The 25,949-nt window shown below is 40.3% G+C and overlaps 1 protein-coding gene across 13 annotated transcripts in view; it reads right to left on the bottom strand.

The window, feature by feature from the left end:
* The window catches only part of GRIN2B (glutamate ionotropic receptor NMDA type subunit 2B), a 298,063-nt gene that overhangs the window by 127,192 nt on the left and 144,922 nt on the right, over positions 1-25,949 (bottom strand). For all 13 annotated transcript variants that reach the window (XM_081879276.1, XM_081879287.1, XM_081879286.1 and 10 more), the window contains one exon: positions 10,123-10,721. In XM_081879276.1, coding sequence (XP_081735402.1) covers positions 10,123-10,721 — 599 coding nt within the window. The remainder of the gene's footprint in view (positions 1-10,122; positions 10,722-25,949) is intronic.

Here is a 25,949-nt window from a genome sequence, read left to right as displayed (position 1 = left end):
CTTTCTACCAGTTCCCTACAAGTACACTTTATTGGTCTGCTGATGAATAGCTGGGACGAGTGTGTTAGAACAGGTAGAACAACTGGCACTTCAATATAAGGTTTTCATGCTGATAATCAAAACAGAGGACAGCAAGACACAATCAATAATGAGAATTCAATAGCTTGACCAAAGTCTGGCTACTCCATCTTATTTTCTCTCATTTCTTTGACTCTAAAGTCAAACTCTAAATAAAATGCCTAGGAAGTTCTGGTTATTGCTAAACATGCTGCTTCATAAATTAGCCGGAACTACTAGGGTCCCCAAATCATGATGATAACCAAGTATGGCTGTTGGTGTTCAAAACAATTCAAACACTCTGGACCACCTTCATGTGGAAAGGTGGGCTTGACATTCTGAGAACAAACAAGCCACCTCCCATGGCCTTTGTATTAAATTCAGTTTCACGGTGCTTTCAGAAATTATTCATGGTCAGTTTTGTTGCTAAGATCAGCCCTTATCCAGTTTGAGTCTTATCAAGGTGCACCACTTGGTGTCTGATTCATTCCTACATGTATGGAAAAGCTTGCACAGTGGTACCTCGGGTTAAGTACTTAATTCGTTCCAGAGGTCTGTTCTTAACCTGAAACTGTTCTTAACCTGAAGCACCACTTTAGCTAATGGGGCCTCCCACTGCTGCTGCACCGGCGGAGCACGATTTCTGTTCTCAACCTGAAGCAAAGTTCTTAACCTGAAGCACTATTTCTGGGTTAGCGGAGTCTGTAACCTGAAGCGTATGTAACTTGAAGCATATGTAACCCGAGGTATCACTGTATATCAAAATGGATGAAGTGCAGCAGAAGCAGTGGTTTCACTGTGAGTACACAGATTCAGGACCTGCCCAGTTGCCGAAATTATAGCAAAATAGCCACCCACACCTTACTTCATACATATTGGAATACAGGCAACTCCCAGTTCACATGGGGGTTACATTCCAAGGCATCACATGTTTAAGTGAAATCGCATATATTTGAAACACCATTGAAAAAGATTGCAAACACTCTGTGGTGTGTTCCCTCCGGTTCTGCCCCTTTTGTGACTCTTTGGATCACTTCTGGGTTCAGTGCTATGTGCATATGCCCGGTCCCACACATGGCAGTGGCAGCATGCAGCCGCAGCAGCGTGTGGTGGCAGCTTGCAGCAATAAAACTAGGCTGACGGCATGCCAAGGGCCTCCTGTGGCTTGTCACCAGCCCGACTTATGATTCTACAAAACTGGGTAAAAGAGAGCCTTCCGCAGATGAATATGTTGTGGTTGGAAGAAAACAGAAGTGTGTTTTTTATTATTATTTTTAAAAGCAAATACGCTTAGTCAGGACAAAGATTGTTGTGAGGGGGCTTATTGCAATCCAGGACAAGAAGCAAAGCAGATTGCTGACTGATGCAGATAGACTGTATTTCCCACCCTCAATACTTGAGCACCTCTGTGAACTTTGCATTTCCCCACATGGGATTCAAAATTAATATTGCTGTCCTTCATCAAAAGCTAGTCCTGCTACAATTGGGTCCTCTTTTCTGTGCTTCATGCAACCAAGTTCCCCAAACTGCACCCGCTCCTTGGTGAGATATCTGTAATCAACCTCACTAAGCACAAAGAAAGGTCTGAAGACTCCTGATGTAGACCCCCAGGGCCAGCATCAAAACCTGGCATCCTTGGGCAGCTGCCCATAGCTCTCCTGCCCCACTCCACCTTCCTAAAAGCCCTCTGTATGCCATACCCTGGATGCTTTGGTGGAAGAGATGAAAACCTGTGTACAGTGGTACCTTGGGTTACATGCGCTCCAGGTTACATACACTTCAGGTTACAGACTCCGCTAACCCAGAAATAGTGCTTCAGGTTAAGAACTTTGCTTCAGGATGAGAACAGAAATCGTGCTGTGGCGGCGCAGCAGCAGCAGGAGGCCCCATTAGCTAAAGTGGTGCTTCAGGTTAAGAACAGTTTCAGGTTAAGAACAGCCCTCTGGAACGAATTAAGTACTTAACCCAAGGCACCACTGTAATAGTAATTTTAAAAGACCCTAAAGAGAATAATTTGTTAAGAACCAAGCTGATTTCTGGCACTTACATGCTGCAAACACATCCCTGTGGAACCCAGACCCAATACTTCACACCAGAGTTGCTTGCATTTCAGCAGTTATTTCTACTGTCATGCTTTCAAAATACAAAATGCTATAACTTCGGCTCATTACAAATAAACAATAGGGAACATGAACGATGCAAAGTTAACAATATAAATGGCAATATTCCTGCTTCAGAGGAAGAAGCGTGAGGAGTAATAGGGGCAGTGTTGCTAAAAATAGGAGGAAGAGAATAGAAAAACAAATTCATCCTAGTTAATAAGAAATTTAACAATATATTACATTATAATTGCAAATTGAAACTAATTGATTCATTTCCATATAATTGTTTCCATATAGATATTTTTAATGATTCTAATCTAAGATACTATTAGAGTAAAAATTCACTTCCAATCTGAGACGGCCTGTCCATTCCACCAATGAGAAGCCTCCCAACTGAGCTGGCTCTCTCTTCCAAGAGACTTCATCTATCCATTAAAAAGCTTTGCTTATTGCATACTATTCATTATATCCTCTTTTAGAGCATCTCTCAGATGATGGTCTTTACTCAGCTGATTAAAACAATGTATGGCTTTTAAATGTGTTCCAACATACAAAGGAAAATCATAATTCATGTCTGAATATGCTGTACAATTCAATATTTTACTAGATAAATGATGCAGGAGAAGAGGGTGAAATAGACAGTTTAATAGATTTTCTCTCCATAGTGTTAATTTTTCAAAGTCATATTTGTTTTACAGATGATAAATAATGTCTCAGAATTAGGAAGCGACGTTCACCCAAATTTTTAGACAAATGACATATGCAGGATATACAATGCAAAAAGGGAGCGGGGTCCAAAGCCATCGTGTTAAGGCAAGGTGTGTTATCTGCAAAAGTTAATACATTTATTTCAAAACCATTTTTCCAAGCCTCTCAAGGAAGGCATTCTTCACTAAATATTCTATACACTCTGAGTTTGAATGCTTAAAACTTAGGCGATTTGAATTAATTATTCACCCCAAAAAAATCTCACAACTGAACAATTATTTGAGAGCAGAACTAATGCATTTATTTCACACTGTCATAACTCAAAATTGGATGAACTGTTTTTGTTCAGATTTTTCAAAACATTTGCCTCTGGCTGAATAAGAGCATGAGAAGCTGCAAAGCTGCAGAGTGAAGCAAAAGTTGTTGAGAAAGTTCTGCGCTATCTGAAAACAAACTGACAGAAATAGGTCTAGCTTACAAAAACCTTTTGCCCCTATTCATGCAGCTGGATTCCTGGATCTAAATTCTGATAATGGGGAAGGAAGGGGGGAAAAACCTGTAAAAAAAATAAGGGGAGTTCTGCCACTAAATTCAACAGGATGTCTGTTGGATAAAACTGTGCAAAGTTATTGCATCTTGTTCATCACCTATTTTTCACTTCCAGCTCCCCATAACTTCCTGTCCCAGTTGGTAACGCTCACTATAGATATAATAAACACAATCAGGTCCAATCTATTATGAGCTTCATAGTGAATGGATAGCTATGTGTCCTACTTTACAGAGGACACTGTTCTGTTTGAAGGCTGGCATACATTGGGGGTGAAGTCAAACTGTTGGGGAGAGCTTGCACCTGCTGTGGCTGTAGAGACAGAGGCATCTTTTGTTGCAGCTGGGGCAGATGAAGGTGTTTGAAAAATCCTTCTATTTCCTCAGTGGGGAACCATTTTGGCTTCATGGACCAGACCCATCTCAGGATTGGCCTCACAGGCCAAATTTGACAAAGGGCAAAGGACACCCACCTGTCAATCACACAATGTCACTATGATATCACATGATAGTTGGGTTGCCCTGCCCATCTGTCAAAATCCCTTGCATGGGGCTCATACAATCCCTGTGCTGAGCATTTCTGGAAGCAGCCAGGATAGGGCTATCAAAGTATTTATTTCTCCCCTCCCCATGGCAGGCAAGAGGTAGGAACAGCACAGAAAGAAGCCTACGTTTTACAGGCATTGATGTACAAGAGAGAAGTCCCTCTTGCAGCCAATACCTGAAAAAAGCACGTTTCTTCCTCTCATTCCAATGGTGAGAGGAGAAAAAATACAAAATAAAAACAGGAACAAAACCAAAATGAAATAATACCCCCCAAAACACATTTAAAAGTATAATAGGGTGTTAGTCAGCCAAAGGTCTGGTTGAAGAGGAACATTTTTGCCCGGCACCTTTGGTTTTCCCCTTTGGTAGTGACAGCACCATGATTTAAGTGAATTTTATGAAACTGCACATGCTCAGAGCACTTCTTTTTTTAAAAAAAATAGGGCTGGAAAACTTATTTTGCTCTAAAGTATCAGGACTACAGAAATAGTGGTAAAGCATGAAATGATGGGGGAGAAAAGAAGCAATACACAGGGGTCCTGCACCCCCATAAGACTATTACTTTTGAGAACTAAATTTGCCTAGCTGCGCCACTGGTAAGAACAAAGGCATTACAGCTACAAAAAATGACAGTTGTTATCTGTGAAATGTTATGTAAAATGAAATGGAAGGTATGATATTGTCCGTTGTGTGTGGATGACCCAACAGAGTTGAAAAGGTCTGTACGGCTTGAAATTCCTGGTTTGTATGTTTTAAGTATTGCTATATCAGGACAATCTCTTACAACCCTGAAAAAACTGCTTTATAGTCATGTGAGCAGGCAATAGCCTATTCTTTCACATAAAGATTACGGAAAATCAGAAATATGTGTGCAGTGCTCCATGTGGAAAGCTGATTGCGTGATGTGGTGTCCAGAAGGCTGCGTGGAGATTGCACCCATTTTACCCAGGCTAGCAAAAATATCTGAAATCACAAGAAGCCACGGGGCAGTTAACACTGATAGAAAAACACCGCAACCTTCTGGGTCCTGCATTACAGAAAGAGCTTTCCTCATTTTTGGCAGCTACAACACCACTAATTGAACATTCAAACTAAGTCCTTTTTGTCACTCTTAGGGAGTGACTTCAGTTTTATTCTTAAAGTAAAGAGGGTCCATACAGATGACCAAGCTAACAGGTGGTAAGGAGGATTATACCACAAATTGGTTATGGATGAGTGATAAAATCTGTGGTAGAATGTGTAATAAAATATTCATATGTAGCCATCGAAAGTCCATGGAATGAGCTTTACAATATCTTTGCAGCACCAACTTCAAGCAGCTGCACGCTTCCATTCAGATAAAAAAGGTGATAAGAATTCACCTCTACACCACCTTGTTCATAACCCAGGTGAGGAACAACCACCTTTAGAATAAACAACAGAACCAAGGAAACTATTTTCAGGTCCAGCATCCAGATTTAGGGACCCAGTGTTTATTACAGCTATTGCAATAGGTCAGAGCTCACTCAACTCAACATGCCAGTTGAGAAGGTCTGCCCCGAGGCACTTCAGAACAAAAGCTTATATAGTAGTTCAAACACAGCAAACAAAGTGTTATAAAACATCTTTACATACATCAGGGAAGGTTAGAGGTCATGAGAAGAAAAGCACACATGGCTCCATACTGGTATCTTCACCCCCACATCACTTTGGAGCGGCCCCGATGTGCCCAGTCCATTTGACCATTTTAGGTCTTGGATTTCCGGCGTTACCCTGGCAACCTAGCCTTCAATGAGGGCACAGCATCATAAAACCCTCTTCCTGAGTCTCAGATAGTTTCAAGGATAGCTGATTTACACTCTGGTGCTAAAACATCCTGCCGTTTGTACCACTTTCAGGGATGGATAGGGAGAGATGGCATGCAGCGTAGGAGGGGGGAACTTGCAAGTGCAGAACACACAAAAATCAAGCCTAATACATTCTAAAAGGTAAAATGCAATTAAAGTGAAATATTAAAACATTATTAAAACAATAGAAATATACACCTGGGGTCACTAATTCCTATATCAAAATGAATGCAGTTTTTTAAAAGAAAAAATCTAAGCATTTATTTAAGCACATTGTTGAATGTGGGCTATAAGGGAGGAAACATTTCCTTATAAATTGCTACTTCCCTTATGAAGTGGAATATTGCGACTGCTTGGCAGCTTAGGCCTTAGAAAAATGAAACAAACAGTTTAGTCAAACTGTGAATCTGCAAGATATTTTTTTAGGTTATTAATTGAATTGATGTTCAGGCTGGAAGCTACAAGTTAACACTTCTGCTGTTTGCAATGATCTCCTAATGACCATGATTATTGTCAAGGTTTCCCCTCAGGACATAACCACTAGGGGACGCACTGGGCTGGTCTTTTGTCAAACCAGATTTTTATGTGAAATTGCATCAAAGAAAATGGAAAGAGACTCTAAAGTTGTGTGGGGAACCATGGCAGCATGGCCGTTTCTATTTTTATCACTTGGAATATAGTAAGAACATTTGTGGGGGAAGGGAGGAACGTCAATTAATAAAATGGAAAATAGGCAGGCATGTTCTTTCATTAATCTAATTCTTTTACAGGACCTTGACATGATAAAATTACCAGCAGTTAGTTACTTAAGTAACAGAGATTTTGCCATTTTTTACTTTATTATTCTGCTGTCATGGCCAATTATTCATCACATATTAACAAATTGTTTAAAGTTCCCCTGATTTCATCCGGATTCTGCATACCAAATAGGAAACTGTTACATTTCATTTCTATGGAGTCATCCTTCTTTGACCAACTTTGAATATCAGGGGTAGAATTCTAACTTAAGAATTCTAACTTAAGGTAAGCCCTAAGAGACATGAGGCATCCAATAATTCTATCAAGTTTTGCCTCATCACAGGCCACGATTCAGATTTATGTATGTGGGCTAGGAGGCAAGTCACACCAACATATATATTGAAAATTCTAAGGAGTTCTGGAGCCTGCTGAAGTGTATGTGTATTACAATGACTAATAAAATGCAGTATACCAAATCCTTACAGCTAAACTTTTTGACTTCTGCCTTGTGCAACTGCTCTAAAGGATGCTGTAGTCAAGGTTGCTGTTATGGAACACTGAGGATGGAATAATCAGAAATGTTGCATGTTCTCTAGCTGAGTGATACCAAACATAATCCTCCAATTAGAGACCATGTAAAGTGCCATGTGTATGAATTCAGAAGTTCCCTCTTGCTTCTAAAGTTTTGAACTGATGGCATTTCTGCTGCAATAACTGAAAAATCAGGGCTCCCATCCCCTGCAGCAGGCATTTAGTCTACCAATCCCAAAAGCATAACTTAGCTCTGTTCCTCCCCCACACCCTTGAAGAAGTTTTGCAGTGTGCCTCCAATATTAACAAAACTGGATAGGAGAAACAGCTTCCAAGAATACGGGTCCCTCAGAGCGATACCTTGCCGCTAGCTTTTTCATTTAGAACTGCAAGACCTCCTGCTTATATGTTCCATTCTCAACTGTGATAGCTCATCTGCAGAGAAGACACAATCTCACACATAGATTCACATAGGTTCACTGAAGGCTTTATACCGCTGACTGCAATCTCTTTGCATTGTCAGCTCTGGATCTCTTCCTCTCCCTCAGGCCAAGACAAGAAGTTTTGCTTTATGCACGGCTGCCAGTAAAAGCAACAAGCCCATATCTTCCCCATTCTCCCCCATAACACTGAAAAATGAAAAACTGTCTGAGGTGACAATTGTGAGGTGCTGCTGTGATGTGCCAAGCTAAGCCCGAGTTTGGCTTTACACTTTGTTCAAACCCAGATTCGTGGTTTAGCCAGACTAGCCATGAATCATAAACAACAAAGCTTGGCTATGGCTTGTGGTTAGTCTGGTTAGAGCTAAACTATGAACCGTGGTTTGGATGGCATGTTAAGCAACCTTAGTTCAGTGTGGCAAAGAAGGGGAAAGCATCTGCGAGCTTCCCTCTGGGAGGCTGTACACAGCACAACATGAAAATAAGATTGGAATGAATATATCAATTTCGGTTTCCTCCAGTTTCTTGTATTTCCAATCTTAAACTCAGTTTTCCACATTTCTGCATCAGTTTGCAAATTAAAAAATAATAATACTCATGGAAATTCATCAGCATTTTGGTATGAATTTATCCTAATATATACATTTTTTCAGAGCATTTTATCCAATAAAATATATTTTGGTATGCCATTTTCACTTATATCTGCATTTTTAATGAGTAGTGAATTAAGCTGAGCAAAAAAGTGAGAGGCAGGACACGCCAAATTTTGGCCTTGCACAGGGCACTGCTGAAATTTGAAAGACCAAAGTCTGCCCCTCTCTCAGAACAGAACAGAACAAAACAGAAGTCCCCTGTGCAAAAAGGGTTCTGGATCAAAGCAAGCAATTGTAAATATATTATCGACTGGCATTTAAACCTTAGTTTAACAAGTCTGTCCTTGCTGCACAACAGTACCAATATGTCATTCCCTGATAGCTGAAACCATCACAGTAGCAGCAGCAACAACAACAACAACAAAATTGTAATGATTTTATAGGCAGGTAAGACACAGGCTTCATTCCTAGCTTAACCTTTTAAGGTCACAACTTTTGACACATTTATACTGAGGTACATGCTGCTGAAATCAATAAGAACCTGGAACCCTACAAGACTGTCAGTGGGAGATTCCTTCTTGTGGGTTTATACCACAGAGCTGCTACAACATTTAAAGGCACACAATCAGTGGGGCCAAATTGTTCAGGTCCGTAATTTGAAATCATCTCCTCCTATCCTGGTCTTTAAAGTTAACTGAGTCCTTCCTGGCAAAGATATCCATTAAGGGCTGGCTGTGGCAAGCCAGAACTGTAGTGAAGATTTCTGCTGCCATGTCCTTGCCACCCTTTCCATTCAGCCCTTACGCTGTCTAGAGAAGGCACCCAGAGAACAACACAGCCAGTCGCTGAGCTCATATTGCAAGAAGCAGACGGCTGTGCTTCTTATTGCAGGATGTCCTGTCCTTCCCTTTGGGCCACATTTGGTGCAAGTGTGTTGTCCATCCAAGCATGGGGGAGGCTGCTTTATGCTTCAGGAGTAGAAATAGTAGTGGACAGCATGGTGGGACTAATCCTCCCTCCAGCTTAGTCGCTGCTGCATAGTAGGATGGAGGTTGTGAGGGATGAGGCAGCGGTGAGGCCAGGGAAAGGCAGATACACCAGTGGAGCCAATCCAGTGCTCCTGGTGTTGTGTTTGCACCACCCTGACCTAGTCACTGCCTTGTGCCTTCCCCACTCTCTCTTGGTATGCAATATTGACTCAGTCAGAGGGAGGTCAGGGGAGCGGAACAGTCCCATCACACCACCCAATACGGATCAGAAAACTTCCCAAATGTCCCCTATCTCCCTTTATTATAATATCATTGCTGGTTTAAAGTGTGTTTGCGATATTTTAATTACTGTTTTTAGCTAGATTGTTTTTATTACTTTTTATTTTCTAATGTTGTTTTTAAATGTCATAAGTCACCTTGAATCCCAACATGTGAGAAAGGCAGAGTATAAATATATTAAATGAATGAATAAATAAATAACCCAGTTCCTAGTACATTTAACCCATGAGTGTCCTCACGTCCTTTGCCACTCTTGCCCTAAGACATTTCTTTCTTGCCACTCGTATTCTTGGTCCTTCTGCTACTGACCTGCCAAGCCAGTCTAAAACCCATCTCTCTTTATATAGCACGTACAGCTTTCGCTTTGATAAATCTTAATAATGTACTGTACTTTACAACGTTGAAGATCAGCTCACTTGCAGAAAGCGCTCACATATAAATTAACAAAAATAGCTTTCATCCTTAAGTATGTGTACAAACACTGTTAATATGAAGCTGTTACTCTGCTTCTATTTTCTGTTGACTGCCACACAACCAATGAGTTTATAATCGACCAGTTCCTCATTCTGAATTAATTTCCAAACTACTCTTGAGTAACATGAATGAACACTGTACAAGAAAGAAAGGACCATGACAGATTACCTGTTTACCCCAGAAATCAGATCCAGCTGGAAGTTTTCTTCCTAAAGCCTTCAATAAGACACATATCCATTGTGATGGTTAGAACATGCCAGCTACTGACAACCCATTATGCTGATTTCCCTTACCTATTTAACATGTTTGATTGGTAGATCCTCTTGTCCTGTGTGTTGTAGCAACTGCTCTTGGGCTCAGGAATGAAGCTGTGCTCAGACAGCATGTCAGAAGCAGCCGTGGTTATTATGGCTATTCCGTCTTTCACCCTGTCGCGAAGGCCATAGTCCCATTCATCATATGACACAGAGATAAGTCCAGTGGGGAATTCAGAGGGGACTGTGTCTGTATCTCCAGCCACCAAGCTGGGTACAATCCATGTGTAATCGTACCCAGTCAGACCCACAGAGTTAGCCACCTCAAAGATATAGGTGGCTTCTTCCTTAGTACAGTAAAGGAGGATGACAGGACTCTGGAGTTTCTTGAGCTGATTCTGGATCTTTGAGTCTCCGTCATCCAGAGACATATCCAGCAAGAGCACCTCTTCTAGCTCCCAGCCCACAAAGCTGTTCTCAATAGTGCTACGGACCTTGTTGACAAAGTCCTGGTAGCCAGGAAAGTAGGTAGTGACAATGGAGAAGATGTACCAGTCATATTCTTCCATGATGTTGAGCATGACAGAAGCTTGCTGTTCTATTGATGGACCAAACTGGAAGAACATGGACGATTCATCCTGTAAGAGGAGAAAAGAAGGCGCAGGTGTTAAAAGAAGGAAATGGCAGGATATGTGGACAGCATAGGGAAGAGGGAACCATGCTCTTGTTGCTTTGCATTTAGGTGCATGGCTGTACCTATAATTATGCATGTGTAATACAGCAAAATACAACATGAGAGAGGCATAAGATGCTCACAGATTGTTGGTTGGTTTTCTTTAAATCCTACAATCAGAATTCAAAGGAGGGAAAGCAATTTAGTCCAACAGCTTTCCTACAGAGTAAACTGTTAGTGACCATTGCTCTGTCCCCCATTCCCCATTCCCATTAACCATATACAATCTAGACCAGCCTGCTCCAACTCAGGATTCCAAGATTCCCATCATCCCTGACCATCTGTTAAAGTGGCTGTTCTATTACTACTGCTGCCAGTTCAGCTTCACTGCAAAATTAAAACAGGGAAAAAGAAAGAAGGCAGTGTGCTGGGTGGGTGACTTTTGTAGGATAGATGGAGCAACACATTTCTGACCCAGGAAAATCCTGTGCCAATCCAAGGAGAACTTTTGAGAACCAGGCCACCTCTGTCCCCCATTTTCCTATTAAACATAGAGATAAAATATCCCAGGCCACAGAAACTTGGAGGGGGTGGTGAAAGTGATTTTCAAAGTTTTCCACAAGGAGCTCTGGTTACAGTTTAGCAAAGCATTGCAACCGTTTCAAAAATATTGTTTGTGGTAAAAGGCTAAATCAAGTAGTGGGTGACTGATGGAGCCCTTGGCTCTCATCCAGTTTATTACCAACGTAAGACATTAGTCCAGCCCATTGTTGGCTTAAGCTGTGTACGCACTATGCCCTTAAAGCACATTCAAAACACATTTGTTCACCTCAGTTCTGAGCACTGTAGTTTACCCCTTGTAGAGTTACAACTCTGGCAACCCTGAAACTACAATGTCCAGAATTCTTTAAGGGGGAAATAAGCACTTGTCACTAAATCAATATTTTTGATTTTATTATTTTTTATATTTTGCCAGATGGGTATAGTATAAATAATAACATCATCATTGTTGTTGTTGTTGTTTTCTGTAATTTAAAATGAAACTACTACAGAAATACCAGAGCTGAAAGTTGGGTTGCCATATGTCCTCTTTTTCCAGGACATGTCCTCTTTTTCATGGGTATGTAAATGTGTCCTCTTTTTTGCTTTTCAAAATATGACAACCGTATATGCCACAAAATACGCAATAGCCACTGGAGGGGGATAAATGAGCAGGGTTTATGTGTTTTGACTACCAATAAATACTTGGAAGGGGTTGCATCTAAATAAATGAGAAAACAGGGTTATGTAGGTGGGATTGAAGAGGTATATTACAAGTTTTTGTAATCTCCACTGTAGCAAGCATTTTTACTGTGAAGATTTGTAATTATTAGACAGTAAAGAGTTTGGGAAGCTGAGATCAGGGAGCAGTTATTTTCCAGAGCAGAGTTTTCAGTTTCCATCTGGAGTAAACCTAGATGGCTCTCACTAGCAGAAGTCTTAATGCTTTGCAAGGTGTGGCGGAAGGGAAGAGAGAATTTAATATACATATAACTTCCAAGATGGATATGCATGCACACCATGACTTTTCATCAGTTTCTGCTTCAGCAGGCACACCACCAACACTGCCACCAAATTGACAAACCAATTATAAACTCCAACAACATTTTTCAAAAGTGGGTCAGTGACCTGGCAGGGGGCTGAAGCAGCAGAGATTGGAGAAAAAGCAGGTGTGGATAAAGTATGGGTCATAAACACTATCCGTATGTATATGCATACATACATACATACATACATACATATGAAATCCAGAGAAAGTTAAATCTCACTGAAATAAATTGTAACAGGAGTTTGGCAGTGTGTTTTAGTCCGGTTGATTTCACGAGTTTCTGCCTGTTGCTTTATCTGCATTGCATCCACATCATATACATGTTGGCAAGCATTATTTAGATTATTTCCTTCCCAACATTGAAATCTCCCTGAATTAAAATTAAATTTTAACAATACTACTCCCATTATCTTTTCCATACATTAAAATGAAGAGAAGAAAACTCTTTACAAAAACCATCTCCTTTTAAATTTACCGTTGTTTAATACATCCAAGCAGCCCACATAAAAATGTCATAGGCTAGTTCACAAGGCATCTAGTGGCTATTCTAGAGCCACTGTAATTTTGCCTATTATTGTAACATCAGCAGGAGGCTACTTCAGTTCGAGCAGAGGGGCTAAGATTGTTCAAACCAATTCAACCTGGCACCTAGCAAAATGCTCTTGAGTTTAATCACCATGACATTTCAACTACCCAAATGAACTTTAACAAAATTAGCCAAATCAGCAATCACAAGAGTGAGATCAACTATCGGATAAAGAGTGGCAATATCATGGAGGGGAAGAAGTGTTTCTACAGCAAGTGAATCAGACTGAGATTCTAATGAAGCACTATTGGAAATATCAATGAAAAAACATATCCATGGCTCAAAACCACACACAGGTTCTTTAGTATTTCACAACTCCAATTATTTTATTTGCAGCCTTTCCAGCTACAATGACTACTAAGAATGAGATTATTGAAGGAGAGGCATTAGTTGGGGATAACATTCAGGTTTTGAATCAAGAGCTAAATAACTAATTTAATTTGTCGTAATCCCAACTGAGGGTACTTCCAGACTATTGCTATTTTGAGGTGGGACCACACTTTCTTTGATGCAATTTCATTTAGCCTTCCCACAAATATACCAGTGTGAATGCTCATTAAACAGCCAACACCATCTAATCCCCATGCCAACAAATCAGGATGAATGCTAAATAAACAGGCAGTATGAAAGTGCCCAGAGATATAATATTATTCTCTAAAATATAATTCTCTGATATTCACCAGGTTAATAGCATCTTCACAAGAAGGCCAATGCTTCTGTATGATAAAACTCACCAGTACAGAGCATTGCCCCCTCTTTTTTTTACTGTCCATTGAAGCCATTTTGTGCCAGCACCCATGGCACTTTTATCAAGATATGAGTACTGGCACTGAGTACCACAGAATGTCCTCTTGCCTTTCAATAGTTTGTCTTGCAACACATAAATGCCACCTGATAAACAAAATATTAATATTGCTATTTTTAAAATATTCAAATCCAAAATATAATCTGCATGGAGGAAGAAGTTTGAAAACTACCATTCCCAAATAGATGAATTTGAGAGGGGGGGCATGAAATAGCTGAATTGAAACTAAAATCAAAGATTGATTCTATTTGTATGAGTCTGGATAGAGATAATAGCAAAATAAAGAGAATCATAGAATTGTAGAGTTGGAAGGGACCCTGAGGAACATCTTGTCCAACCCCCTACAATGCAGAAATATGCAGCTGTCCCATGCAACCTTGGCATTTATCAGCACCATTCTCTAACAAACTGAGTTATCCACTAAATAAATAAATAGCCGTACTTTTGCGGCACCTTTGTTTCAACAAGTCAATCCAGACACATACAGTAGATGTTTATTGACAATTTTAGTATTTCTTGTAAACTGCTTAGAGGTTCTCCTACAATCAAGCAGTATATAAATTTTGTTAAATTTTTTTTTTAAAAAAATCATAGTTTCCTACCTGACTACAAATGCTAATTTAGTCTTATCACCAATTACTTATCACCAATCTGTAAATAGCTGTGTTAAATTCTGTTAAATAAAATAGTGATATGAATAATATCAGATCCCCATAAAAGTCTGGGCACATAGATGTGTTTTCAGGTGGCTCTGAATAATGGATAAAGGCTCTTTCCTGAGTAACCACACACCCCACTTGGCTCTGTGGTGGGACTATCAGGAGGGCTCCTCTACAGATCTTAACACATAGCCTGATAGTGGGAAGCTAATCAAATGAATAAGTGCTGGTCATAGACTCTGATTTTTGCATTTCATTGCCACCCAAACTCACATTTTATACTTTCCCTCCCGTGTGTTCAGAGGATGCCACTTCACACGTCTGATGAAGTGGCCTCTACTCAAGGATCGTTTATGCCAGAAAAAATTTAAGGTGCCATGAGACTCCGCTGTTTTTGCAGCAACCAACTAACACAGCTAGCTCTCTGGAAGGTTTGGTTACTGATCCTCAAAAAAAATTGTTAGATCTTTTATTAAGGCATTTGAAATTATGCTGGAATTAAACCTATAGTTTGGGACTCTTTATGGAGCTTGAATATATTATGACTTCTTTAATACTGTATTTTTCCTTCTGGTATATCTGCTATCTGTCACAAGAAATAGGTCAACCAGCATGATCTATGAATCAAATGTAGGGGTACACTTGCATTGGCATTTTATCATTGGTTTACTGCCAGAACTACTGCTTTATGTGCTCGTACTGGGGTATGGTTTGCAACTTGATCAGTAGTTGTTTGCTGTAAATTATTGCTGGAAGTTCCAACAGTAATTTATTACTGTTTTCTGGTGTACCGTTGAAGAGATATGAGCAGTTCAAGAACATACTATTTCTATTCTCATAGGCAAAAAGAACTATGTCATTTTCAAGTGCAGTTTCATCCACCTTATTCAGTGCAAAATAATATGGGATAACCACCATTTTTCTTCTCAGGCTGGGGCAAAGGGAAAAAAAGGACAACTTTTTCAAAGGCAGCAAGCATATTCATCTCCACTGCAGAGACAGATCTGCACAGCGCATAAGTGAAATACCTTATTACAGAATTTAATGTGGGATTAAATGTCACTTTGAAAAGGCAGCTGAGTGTAGCTATACAATTTCAGGAAATGAAGAGGTTAAAAAGATGGTATTTTCTAGAACTGGTTTATTTATTTGCTGCATTTATTCATGACTTTCTATCAAAAAAGTCTCTAAGCAACTTACAGATATATAAAATACCAAACAGCTTCTGAACCATTTAAAGCCAAACAGAATAAAGTACAATAGATCAAAAAAAAATCCAAAGGTGTATTTATCCAACAGAAAAAAATAGAAAGGACAAATCCTACCCCACCTTACTAAAAGATCCACAAACTTTGGTCGACAAGCATCAATATTAAATAAATCTTACCCTGTTAACCTATTATATCCTTCAAATTCTATAGCTGCAGCAACCTTTCAAACATTTTAATCCCACATTAAATTTAGCAGTAAAGTATTTCAGTTATGTACTGAATAAACCTGTCTTCTTCCATGGGGACAAATATGCTTTGCCTGGCCAGAGTCTCGTCACATAATCCATGTCTTATAGACTTGATACAGTATTGGTGCTAAATAAAACTTGCCTGAACCTTCAAAATGTTTTGTTGAGTTCTAGAAAATATACACGCATCCTTTGAAAAACTAATGAAATGCTACTGTACTGAGATAATTGATTTAGTATGCTTCCCAAATACATGCATTGTTTTAATTATGGGGAACGTTAAAGCTTCAGATTAAATTCTGATTAAATAACATAATTTAACACTTTAAAGTATTATATGTGGTCCAATTCTAATATAATGGGGCTAATAACTGGCTTTTATTCAGGTGGAAGAGTATGGCTAGAGGTGAGTGATGATTAATTCAAGTGGGATAACACCGTCATTGTCTGCAGGAATCCAACCAACTTTTATTCCATAGTTATGTCTCATCTATCCCTCCCTGCTGTGTGCAACACAGATCCTACTGCTAGGTGCTTCAGAGAAAAAGCAAAATGTTTCACAAAATCCTCAAAAGCCTGGAGCATATTCTATTGCCAGATCCTCTTCCTCCAGAGTCCACAAAGCTCCCTCATTCTGAATCCATAATCAGCATCCTTTCTTTAGCTCTGAGGAGCTGAGTGAGATTTGGATCCAATCTATACAGTGTGCTGGCCAACACAAACAAGTTTCTTTACTGAAAATCTATTCTGAAGGGACTATTGCTAGGACAACAAATCTCACTATTTTTTAAATCAATTTCTAACCATTTCAACTCTGGAAATGATACATCAGAGTAGTTTATAGCATTAAAATACATGACAAGCAAACTATGGATCTGTAGCAGAAACATGGAACACTTCTGAATAGTTGAAGATTCTCTCGTTTTAGCACAGCTGTCTGCTTTCAATGTGATGATCATTTCTCCCACACCCCTACTCTGGAGTGTTTTCCCAACTGGGAGAAATGTACCTGGAAAAATGCTTTGCTATATCACCTTCCTTACAACAAGAAATCACTGGAAAGATGTGGATCAGGCCACAGTAGCTAGATCAGCTGAAGCCTGCCTCATTGGGTGCCACAGCTATGATGTAAGAAATTGAGCAGAACAGAGGGTGAGAGGCAGGGGTGCCAAATTTGGCCTGGCAAAGGGCACCGCTGAAATTTGAAAGACCACAGTCTGCCCCTGAACCTGTCAGTGTAGCTTAGCACCCATTTTCCCCAGATGTGGCGGAGGGAGGGAGTGCTTTGTCCATCCATCTTCTCCTTATTTTTCCTAAAGCAATGGCAACATACCAAATGATTGCTTGCCTACTGTGAGAACAACATGCTGAACTAGGTAAGCCACTGGCATGAACCAATAGGCTCTTCTTATCTTATTACGACAGCATCTGACCACTGAAATCTGGAATAAGAACTTATGACTTCACACAGTACAATCTATGGAGCCTCAACAATCATATGAAGGCATCTGATGACCTCAGAAACCAATGAAAAGTGAAACAAATTCTGCTGCATACTCTCATTTCTGCTTCACTGGCCCCTGTGGAATTCTGAATTGCTAAGAGGCAATTCTTCAGTGATCATGCCTCCCTCACTGTGTTTCTGCAAAAGATATCTCTGCATTTATCAAAGCACCTTTACCATTAATGAAGGAACTTGCTACAGCTGCCATATGGTGCTGTGACAAGATTGTTCCTTGGATACCCACCCCAGGAGCCACGTTTTTCCTGAGAAAGGAAAGAGTTTCCTGATTTCTTGATGTTCAAGTATCATCACCCATTAATGTTAGCTGGTTGTTTAGGCCATTCTATAATCTAGCAAATAGGACACGGGTGGCACTGTGGTCTAAACCACAGAGCCTAGGGCTTCCCGATCAGAAGGTTGGCGGTTCGAATCCCCGTGACAGGGTGAGCTCCCATTGCTCAGTCCCAGCTCCTGCCCACCTAGCAGTTCAAAAGCACAACAAAGTGCAAGTAGATAAATAGGTACCGCTCTGGCGGGAAGGTAAATGGCATTTCCGTGCGCTGCTCTGCTTCGCCAGAAGCTGCTTAGTCATGCTGGCCACATGACCTGGAAGCTGTCTGCGGACAAACGCCGGCTCCCTTGGCCCATAGAGCGAGATAAGCGCGCAACCCCAGAGTCGTCCACGACTGGACTTAAAGGTCAGGGGTACCTTTACCTATAATCTAGCAAAGAAATCGCAGTTAGATAGCCGCTCGCATGCTGCTAAGGTTTTTTGTGCACAGTGATAGAAATGGGATGCGTGGTTAAAAACAACAGCTACTACCTGTATCGGCCCAGTAATGGTTATATTGGAATGAAACCAAATGAAACAGGAAAGCAGATGATTTCTAAGGTACAGTGATGGCAGGTGTTATAGAGATCACATTTTCCTTGGAATGGCTGACTTCTGGAGATGCTCCAAATCTGGAGGTTCTCCAAAGTTCAACCCAGCTATAAAATGAATTTGTGACCTGTAAGGAAATTGTCTTTTCTTTTAACTCAGGTATTTGGGCAGTTTGCCAAAGGTTTTGTGGAAGGAAGGAAGGAAGGAGGGAACCAAAAATGTACAGCCACACCACAATCCACCCATTTCCCCACCTTTAAAAAGACAAACCAGGAAGGCATCATTCCCCCCACATTTTTGGTGCGCAGATTAATTCATTCAACAACTGAACTCTGGATGGAAGTTCAAAAAGAAAGCTATAGACTCTTATAATTAAATTTTCCATATTCTTCAAATCTCATTTATTACAAGAAAGCTGACATGAAAGTGGGATCTTTGTTACTTAAGAGTTCATTTACCACTGACATAGACAAGCCTGCAGCAACAGTCCTCTGCTTTTTGTTTATCCCTGCATTAATTTTTTACATTTCTTTTTCGAAGATTCAGAATAACACTGTCTGCAATACTGCAGCTTATAATGTGCAGCATAAAGTGAAAGTGAATCCTTCATTCAGGTCACCACCCTGAAACATTATGAAAGTACTCTGGTTTTTCAAAAGAAAATGTATATACCGCTCGATTGCTAAAAACAAAATAACTTCAAAGTGGTTTACAAAAAGTTGTTGTTGTTGTTCTTGTTAATCCAATTTATAAACTGCCCTATACCCGGAGGTCTCAGGGCGGTTCACAACAAGACCACAACATACAAAATCAAACGAAAAGCAGTAACCCAATAACCACCCCCCCAAAAAGCCATATTCTAAAAGGGTGTTGGATGTCAATAAGATCAACCAAAGGCCTGGTTAAAAAAGAACACTTTTGTCTGGCACCTAAAGGTGTATAATGAAGGCACCAGGCAAACTTCCCAGGGGAGAGCATTCCATAGATGGGGAGCCACTGCAGAGAAGGCCCGTTCTCATGTTGCCACCCTCCGGACCTCTCAAGGAAGAGGCTATCAGCAAGATACAGCATTGGGTGATAGTAGTCTCATGTTGATATCTATGTAAGGCACTATTTTCAAAGATCAGGCTGAGGAGACAAAGCAACAACCTTGAATTCCTCATTTCCATTATTTTATCACCATCATCATCACTACCACCACCACAGGTTTGAAACATTTTAAGTACCATATTTTTTGCTCTATAAGACTCACTTTTTCCCTCCTAAAAAGTAAGGGGAAATGTGTGTGCGTCTTATGGAGCGAATGCAGGCTGTGCAGCTATCCCAGGAGCCAGAACAGCAAGAGGGATTGCTGCTTTCACTGCGCAGCGATCCCTCTTGCTGTTCTGGCTTCTGAGATTCAGAATATATTTTTCTTGTTTTCCTCCTCCAAAAACTAGGTGTGTCTTGTGGTCTGGTGCGTCTTATAGAGCGAAAAATACGCTATCTAGCACCCTGCACACTTGGCAATAATTTGTGGAAACTGTACTCTCTCCAAAAGTTCTTTTCTGTCTTCCTGATCAAGGCATGATTATGGTATTCCTGATTTATTATATGGGAAAAGGTTATACTAAAAGTTCACAAAAAGTTGATACCTTACTACACAACACAATTAAATTCAGGAGGATAGTAACTGGTGTAGCTTCTTCAGCTAACAATCTTTTGCCTGATTTAGTCCTGGTGTGTGTGTGTGTGCGTGCGTGTGTGTGTGTGTTTTACATACGTAACAGACTGTTATCCTAAATACACACAACTTGGAAGTAGAGTAAACCCCACTGAACTCAAGATACCTTCAGCATTAATAGATATTACATTACCCTGTGCTTTGGCAAGTGCAGCCATGGTTTCTAACAGGTCATCAAGGAACATTGCATCCCACAGATCATCTATATGCTGTCTGAAGTCATATTTATACTACCATTTCTAAATTAGCCATGCTTTCCTTTAATCAAGTATCTCATTGGCATGTTATTGTAAGTAGAGAGGAGAAAGCTTCAAAGCGTTTCAAAATTCCATTTTTAATTTAGTTCAGAAATGCATCTACAGCCATCTGAACTTATCCAGAGCTAGCAATATGTATTTAAATGGGGGGGAGGGACATGCCACACTGTACAGGTGTGAGCAGAACACTGATATCCCAAATGGCATCATTTCAATGCAGCTGAAGTTAATCAAGTGCCCCACTGAAACCAATTGGACAAGCAAATCACAACTTATTTAAGTTTCACTGCTTTCACTGGGACTTTGGTCATGCACTGGGGTCTACACTACCCTGGATGCAGTGCTTAATCTGTAAAAAATTAGAGACAACAAAGATGAAAGGCACAACATCCTCTGCCTTGGAAGACTGTGCCCTTTAAACCCAGATGTATAGAGTCTGATTCAGGGGTGATAAATAGGATGTCTGCAAATGCATTCATCTTTGTTCATATGCTCCATGGTTAAGCTCTAGAACTGAAAACAGGTTTCTCGAGTTCATGCAACCATGAGTAAAATCCCCATGCAAACCTTCCCTGCTTGAGTAGGAAAGGTCAGGGAGTGAAAAGGTGCCGCTGAAGAACTTGGGGACATTGGGATGAGGCTTGCAGGCTTCTCCCTGCCCTCAACCACACTTTTAACCATTATGTGCTCAGGAAAATGCCTGAATACAGCCTTAGTCCCTCTATCTAATCTTCTAATCAAAACCGAAAAGTGGTGTGGCAGGAGTAGACAAAGAATTAAAATGCAGCCAACATAAGTCTTAGGCACAGCATTATGAGAGTGTCTATACAAAATGGTAACTCTACAGCTGACCCCTGGAAACTATCACAAACCAAACAAGGCATTTGGAGGCTTTGCACTTTCATAGTTTTTCTGCTGTTGTTTATGTTTTTATTATGTATTTGTACTGATATATTATTTCAGTTGTAAATCACTCTGAAAACTGATGTTGAAGGACCGTATATAAATTCTGTAAAATAAAAGTCCGCCCTTCGGAATGCCTTGCCAAGTGACATACATCAAGACCTGCCACTGCTTTGTTTTGGACAGAGAGTAAAAATCTAGATGCTGCTAATAACCATGAGCGTTAAAAAAAAAAAAGGCAAAGCTGTAAAAAAAATCCATCTTCCCTCTTATCTAGATTTCTTTTCCAATCAACCAGCAAGCAATAGGTGCTTCAGAAAGCTACTGTTACACCTTCTTTGCTCAGCTAATTGATCTTTAAAGTTTTAAATGATTATTGATTCTCTCCCTCCCCACAAATGAGAGACTGAGACCAATGAAGCTCACGAATCTATTTACAAGAATATTAAAGGAGACAAGATACTCCCAACTCAACCTTTGTTGTCTCTGATATCCTGAGAAAGGTGTTTTTGCAATCTTGTTCAAGAAAATACAAATATGATGCAAGTACTATACTCTCTTACATCTGCGTACACCCATTCCCATGCTTCTGTCACACTCCATTTGTTGCGCCATTAGGATCTGGCCAAGTCAAAGAAAGTAACAATTTCCCTTGCCACCACTGATCAGGAAAATAAGCAGAAAGACGCTGGGTTTGCATATTACTCAAGTAAAGCTTATCTTCTCTATAAAAGCAAAAGATGATCCTGCTCAGTGGAACCACAATGACTCTTAGGAACTGAAAACTAAAACAGAAGTAAGTATAATTGTGCAACTAGCAGCAGCCAGGTCTAGTGTTTGATTGTGTTTGTGTGTGAGCACATACACATATAGAAAGATAGTTAGATAGCCTTGGTATGGCAGGATTGTTTCATCAGGGCCACAGGGAGGTGAGATTTAACCACACTAGCCACAATTCTCCTCCCAGACATAAATTCCCCACTGCACCGCATGAACATTAGCTAAAAGTGTCATTGTAATGCTAATTTCAGCACGCAAATAATGTTGGTTTACATGACAATTATGGCTTGGGAGAGAATGGTTAAACCTCTTCTCCCTACAGAATTGTGGTCCTGATGAAAAATTAGGCTCCCTTCACATAGTGCTGGGTGTTGGATGTTTTAAAAAGCAGATATGTGCTTGAATTCAATTAGTATTGCTTCAGTGATGGAAGGCATTCATCTACATAACAGGGACAGGGGAATATTTGGTAATTCTTTCTTTCCCCTGCAGCCCCGCAATCTTGCAAAAACTTCTCTGTAGGGTCTCCCGAACCCTGGCATATGTGTGTAACAGTGACCAAAACAAAGAACCTCCCAGGCCATTCCAATTAGAGAAAAGAAAGATGGCGATCATAGCTGCTGAGTATCCAGAGTTGAAGCTCAGCAGGAATCACAGGTACCGGACCCTGGCAGGTGTCCAAGGGTGGCCAGTGGTGATGACAGGCCTGGTGGAGATAAAGACAGGTATGCATTCCAAGCATAAAGAGTTAACAAAAACAGTCTGTACCAGCTATAGAGCCTTTAACCACTCACACCTAAGGGTCCCAATTGAAGATGGACCAGTTAACCTCTGTGAAACTCACACATAAATATACTCCATTCCATTTTTACATTACTGAAACTTCTTTCATACAAACTCATAGCAACAGAAAGCAGATCAAGAAATTGCTTAATGAAGACAAACTCTGTTACAGATTTGACCTATACAAAACTTACAGATACTGGTATGTGATTTGTGTATCACACATAAAAAATAGATTCAAGGGGGGGGGGAACCACTCTGGAATTTAAGTATGTCAAACTGTGGGGAAAATTTCAATCAGAACCAAGTATTTTCCTTTTAATTCTCTCCTCCTCCTCCTCCTCCTCCTCCTCCTCCTCCAATCTTGTCCAGATTTAGAATTTCCCCTTTTAATAGCCATTCAGCCTGAGCTGCAGCTTTCTCTCTAAGAATGATGCACGTAGAGGAGCAAAATAGATCAGTGGCACATGTGGCGCAAGATTTCTGACACAGACATTGAGCAGTAGGAACATTTGCCTTTGTTTGCCAAACGCAGGGATAGCAGTATTAACAATAAAAGGGCCTGCAAGAATAAAAAAACCAGGGAGAGGCTTGTAAGGTTTAGAAATAGCTCTTTTGCAAGCTTAAAAGAGAACCCGAAACATCTTGTTTTCCTGCATCTCCTGTTGTCTGTTCTCTTTCTTAACCACACTCTGTCACAATGGCAAAGTGGGCTGTAGATAGAAGCAACAGCAGGAGCTACAGCTAGTAAGAAAGAAACAGGCTATTCAGTCAGAATGTCTTCCCAGTCAGAGCACTCAACAAAGAAAGCTAAACAAGGATATAAAAGGGGAAAGAAAATATTGCATCCAGCATTTCACATCTTCTAAGACCACCAATACTACTTTATAGATAATTATTCTTCTCTCTTCCTGTAATATTCTCTCATCCTTCAGTCATTTACTTGATGCACAGGCACTTACATTTCAGCAATGATAATGGCTCTCCTTTCAAATCCTATATGCTAACTGTGGAACTCACTCCCACAGGAAGCAACTCAGATGGCTTTAAAATTCATGGACAACAAGGCTGTTGAGGGCTACTAGTCATAATAGCTATGTTCTGCCTCCACTGTCAGAAATGGTAGTAGCTGGGAATCACAGGTGGGCAGAGTGCTGCTGCACTCATATCCTGCTTATGGGTTTCCTATGGGCATCTGGTTGGCCACTATGAGAACAGGCCGCTGGGCAAGACAGACCATTGGCCTGATCCAGTAGGGTCTTCTTATGCTCTTATGTTCTTACTTTAATAGCAAACTGAGTAGGAATCTCTCCCTGTGTAGGCAAAATGGTACCATCCACACAAGAAGGATATATGAGTAGGCTTGGGGCAACTCTAAAGTTTGCACAATTAAGAAATATATATGAATGGGTGGAACCCTGTGAGGGGACCCCAAAATCAAACCACTGAGAGCTGAGCATGTTCAATGCCGGTGGGAAGCTTGCTGTCCTTTGGAGAGTGGGACCAGAAAATTGGGGAGAGGTGAAATGATCCATGGTTCTTACAAATAACCATAGGTTTCTGGCATAGAAGAGGATAAGAAAGAGAGAGCGCAGGAGAGTGAGATTGAATCTAATTGCATCCTTCTTTAGTAATCAATGAGCTAAACAGGTGTCAAAGTCCTACCATACCCCTAAGGGAAAAGGGATTTGTTAGAAATATAAAACGGAAAATACAGATGTGGCTTATTCAAACATTCTTCTGGACTCACTCACTGGGCAGAGAAAAGGCAGTTCATTACCTCCCACAGCAGGATCCAAATAAACAGTGTAATTTGCTTTGGAAAGGGTCAAAAGAAACTGTTCGTATGAGAAGAGAAATAAGTACAAGATGCTCCCTTCTCAATGAGGTTCAAGTGGGCAAATCAAGTTATCATATACAGCAGCTTTGATTAAGGAAAGTTTTTAAAGTTCCAGTCTGGACCCTGGGATTATGCTCTTCAATATGTTCATACATCACGCCCTCTCCCCCAACAAAAAAACCCCACAATGTTCATAATCTCTGCTTGCTTTGTGCAGAATGTGATGCTATACCTGCAAAGAATAAGTTGGTTGGTGCTTTACTCTTCTTTATGAAGAAGTAAGCAACATTAGGGCAGTGAATTAGGAGATGTGTAAAGGGGGGTTTCATTAATCCATTAATTTCCATTCTTAAAATCTTCAATGATTTTGTTTTCCATTCTTTAGAATAACATTAATTTCATTGTAAATTTCAACCATTTTCATTCTTACTCATATTTCATTCTCAGTTTGATGGGAGACCCAGCTGCTCTTCTGCTGCCTATAACTTTTTGTGTTTTCTATTCAACTGGCACAATCTTTTCAATCCCCATCAAATGGATCTGACCTGTCAAATTTCAGGTGTATAGGAAATACGGTTCTTACTTTACAAGCAATTAAACTGGGCATTGTATACATAGAATAACTCCTATCCGAACTACTAGGTATGGCAGAAAGTAGCAAGACTGCAGATTTTGGCACAATGGACAAACAGCTACAGGTAGACCCAGGCACCCAAAGAGGTAGAACCAGGTGGCAAGCTAAAACAATAGACATTGAGAAGGCACTGGTGAGGGATCAAGCAGCCAGAACTGGAAAAAAAACTTTAAGCAGCAGGTTTTGCAAAGGTATAGGAGTGACAAGGCAGGTAAAAAATGCTTATTAAAACACTACACCAAAGCCCTGTGAAATACTAAGGAGAAATCTCAAATCAGACTAATTGTAGTTATGGTATAAATGAAGAGAAAAACATTTTCACTAATTGGCAGAAAATGGCAATGGGTGGGGCAAGCAAACCTTGTGGAACAAGATATCCCATAATCTAGGTGTGTCCATTGAGAAGGTCCTTTCTCTTGCCCCAACCAATTAAGCCCCCACCACAGGTGGGTCACCAGATCTTAGCAGGAGGGCAGGTTGGTATAGCGGGAGGAACCTCTTAGGTACCCTGGACGAAAGCCATGTAGGGCTTTACAGGTCATTGCCAAGACTTTGAATGTGTTTATTTTTTTATTACCAATATTTGTATACTGCTTTTTACCAATGTGTGGTCACAAAGCAGGTTGCAAAAATACCTCAATAAAAAAAATCAAAGTAATGATAAATATTTTAAACTGTAAAACACAAGTTAAATTATAATAGATTCCCTGAACAGTCATACTATGAAAGCGCAGCAAGCACTCCTGTAAACAGGTCACCATAAGTCCAGGTGAACATATGGTTTGAGCT

The sequence above is a fragment of the Podarcis erhardii genome (assembly GCF_964252035.2).
Source record: "Podarcis erhardii genome assembly, chromosome: 10".
In the NCBI taxonomy this organism is placed as follows: domain Eukaryota; kingdom Metazoa; phylum Chordata; class Lepidosauria; order Squamata; family Lacertidae; genus Podarcis; species Podarcis erhardii.
Note: the sequence above shows the minus strand (reverse complement) of the source record. Positions and strands in the feature narration are given on the sequence as shown.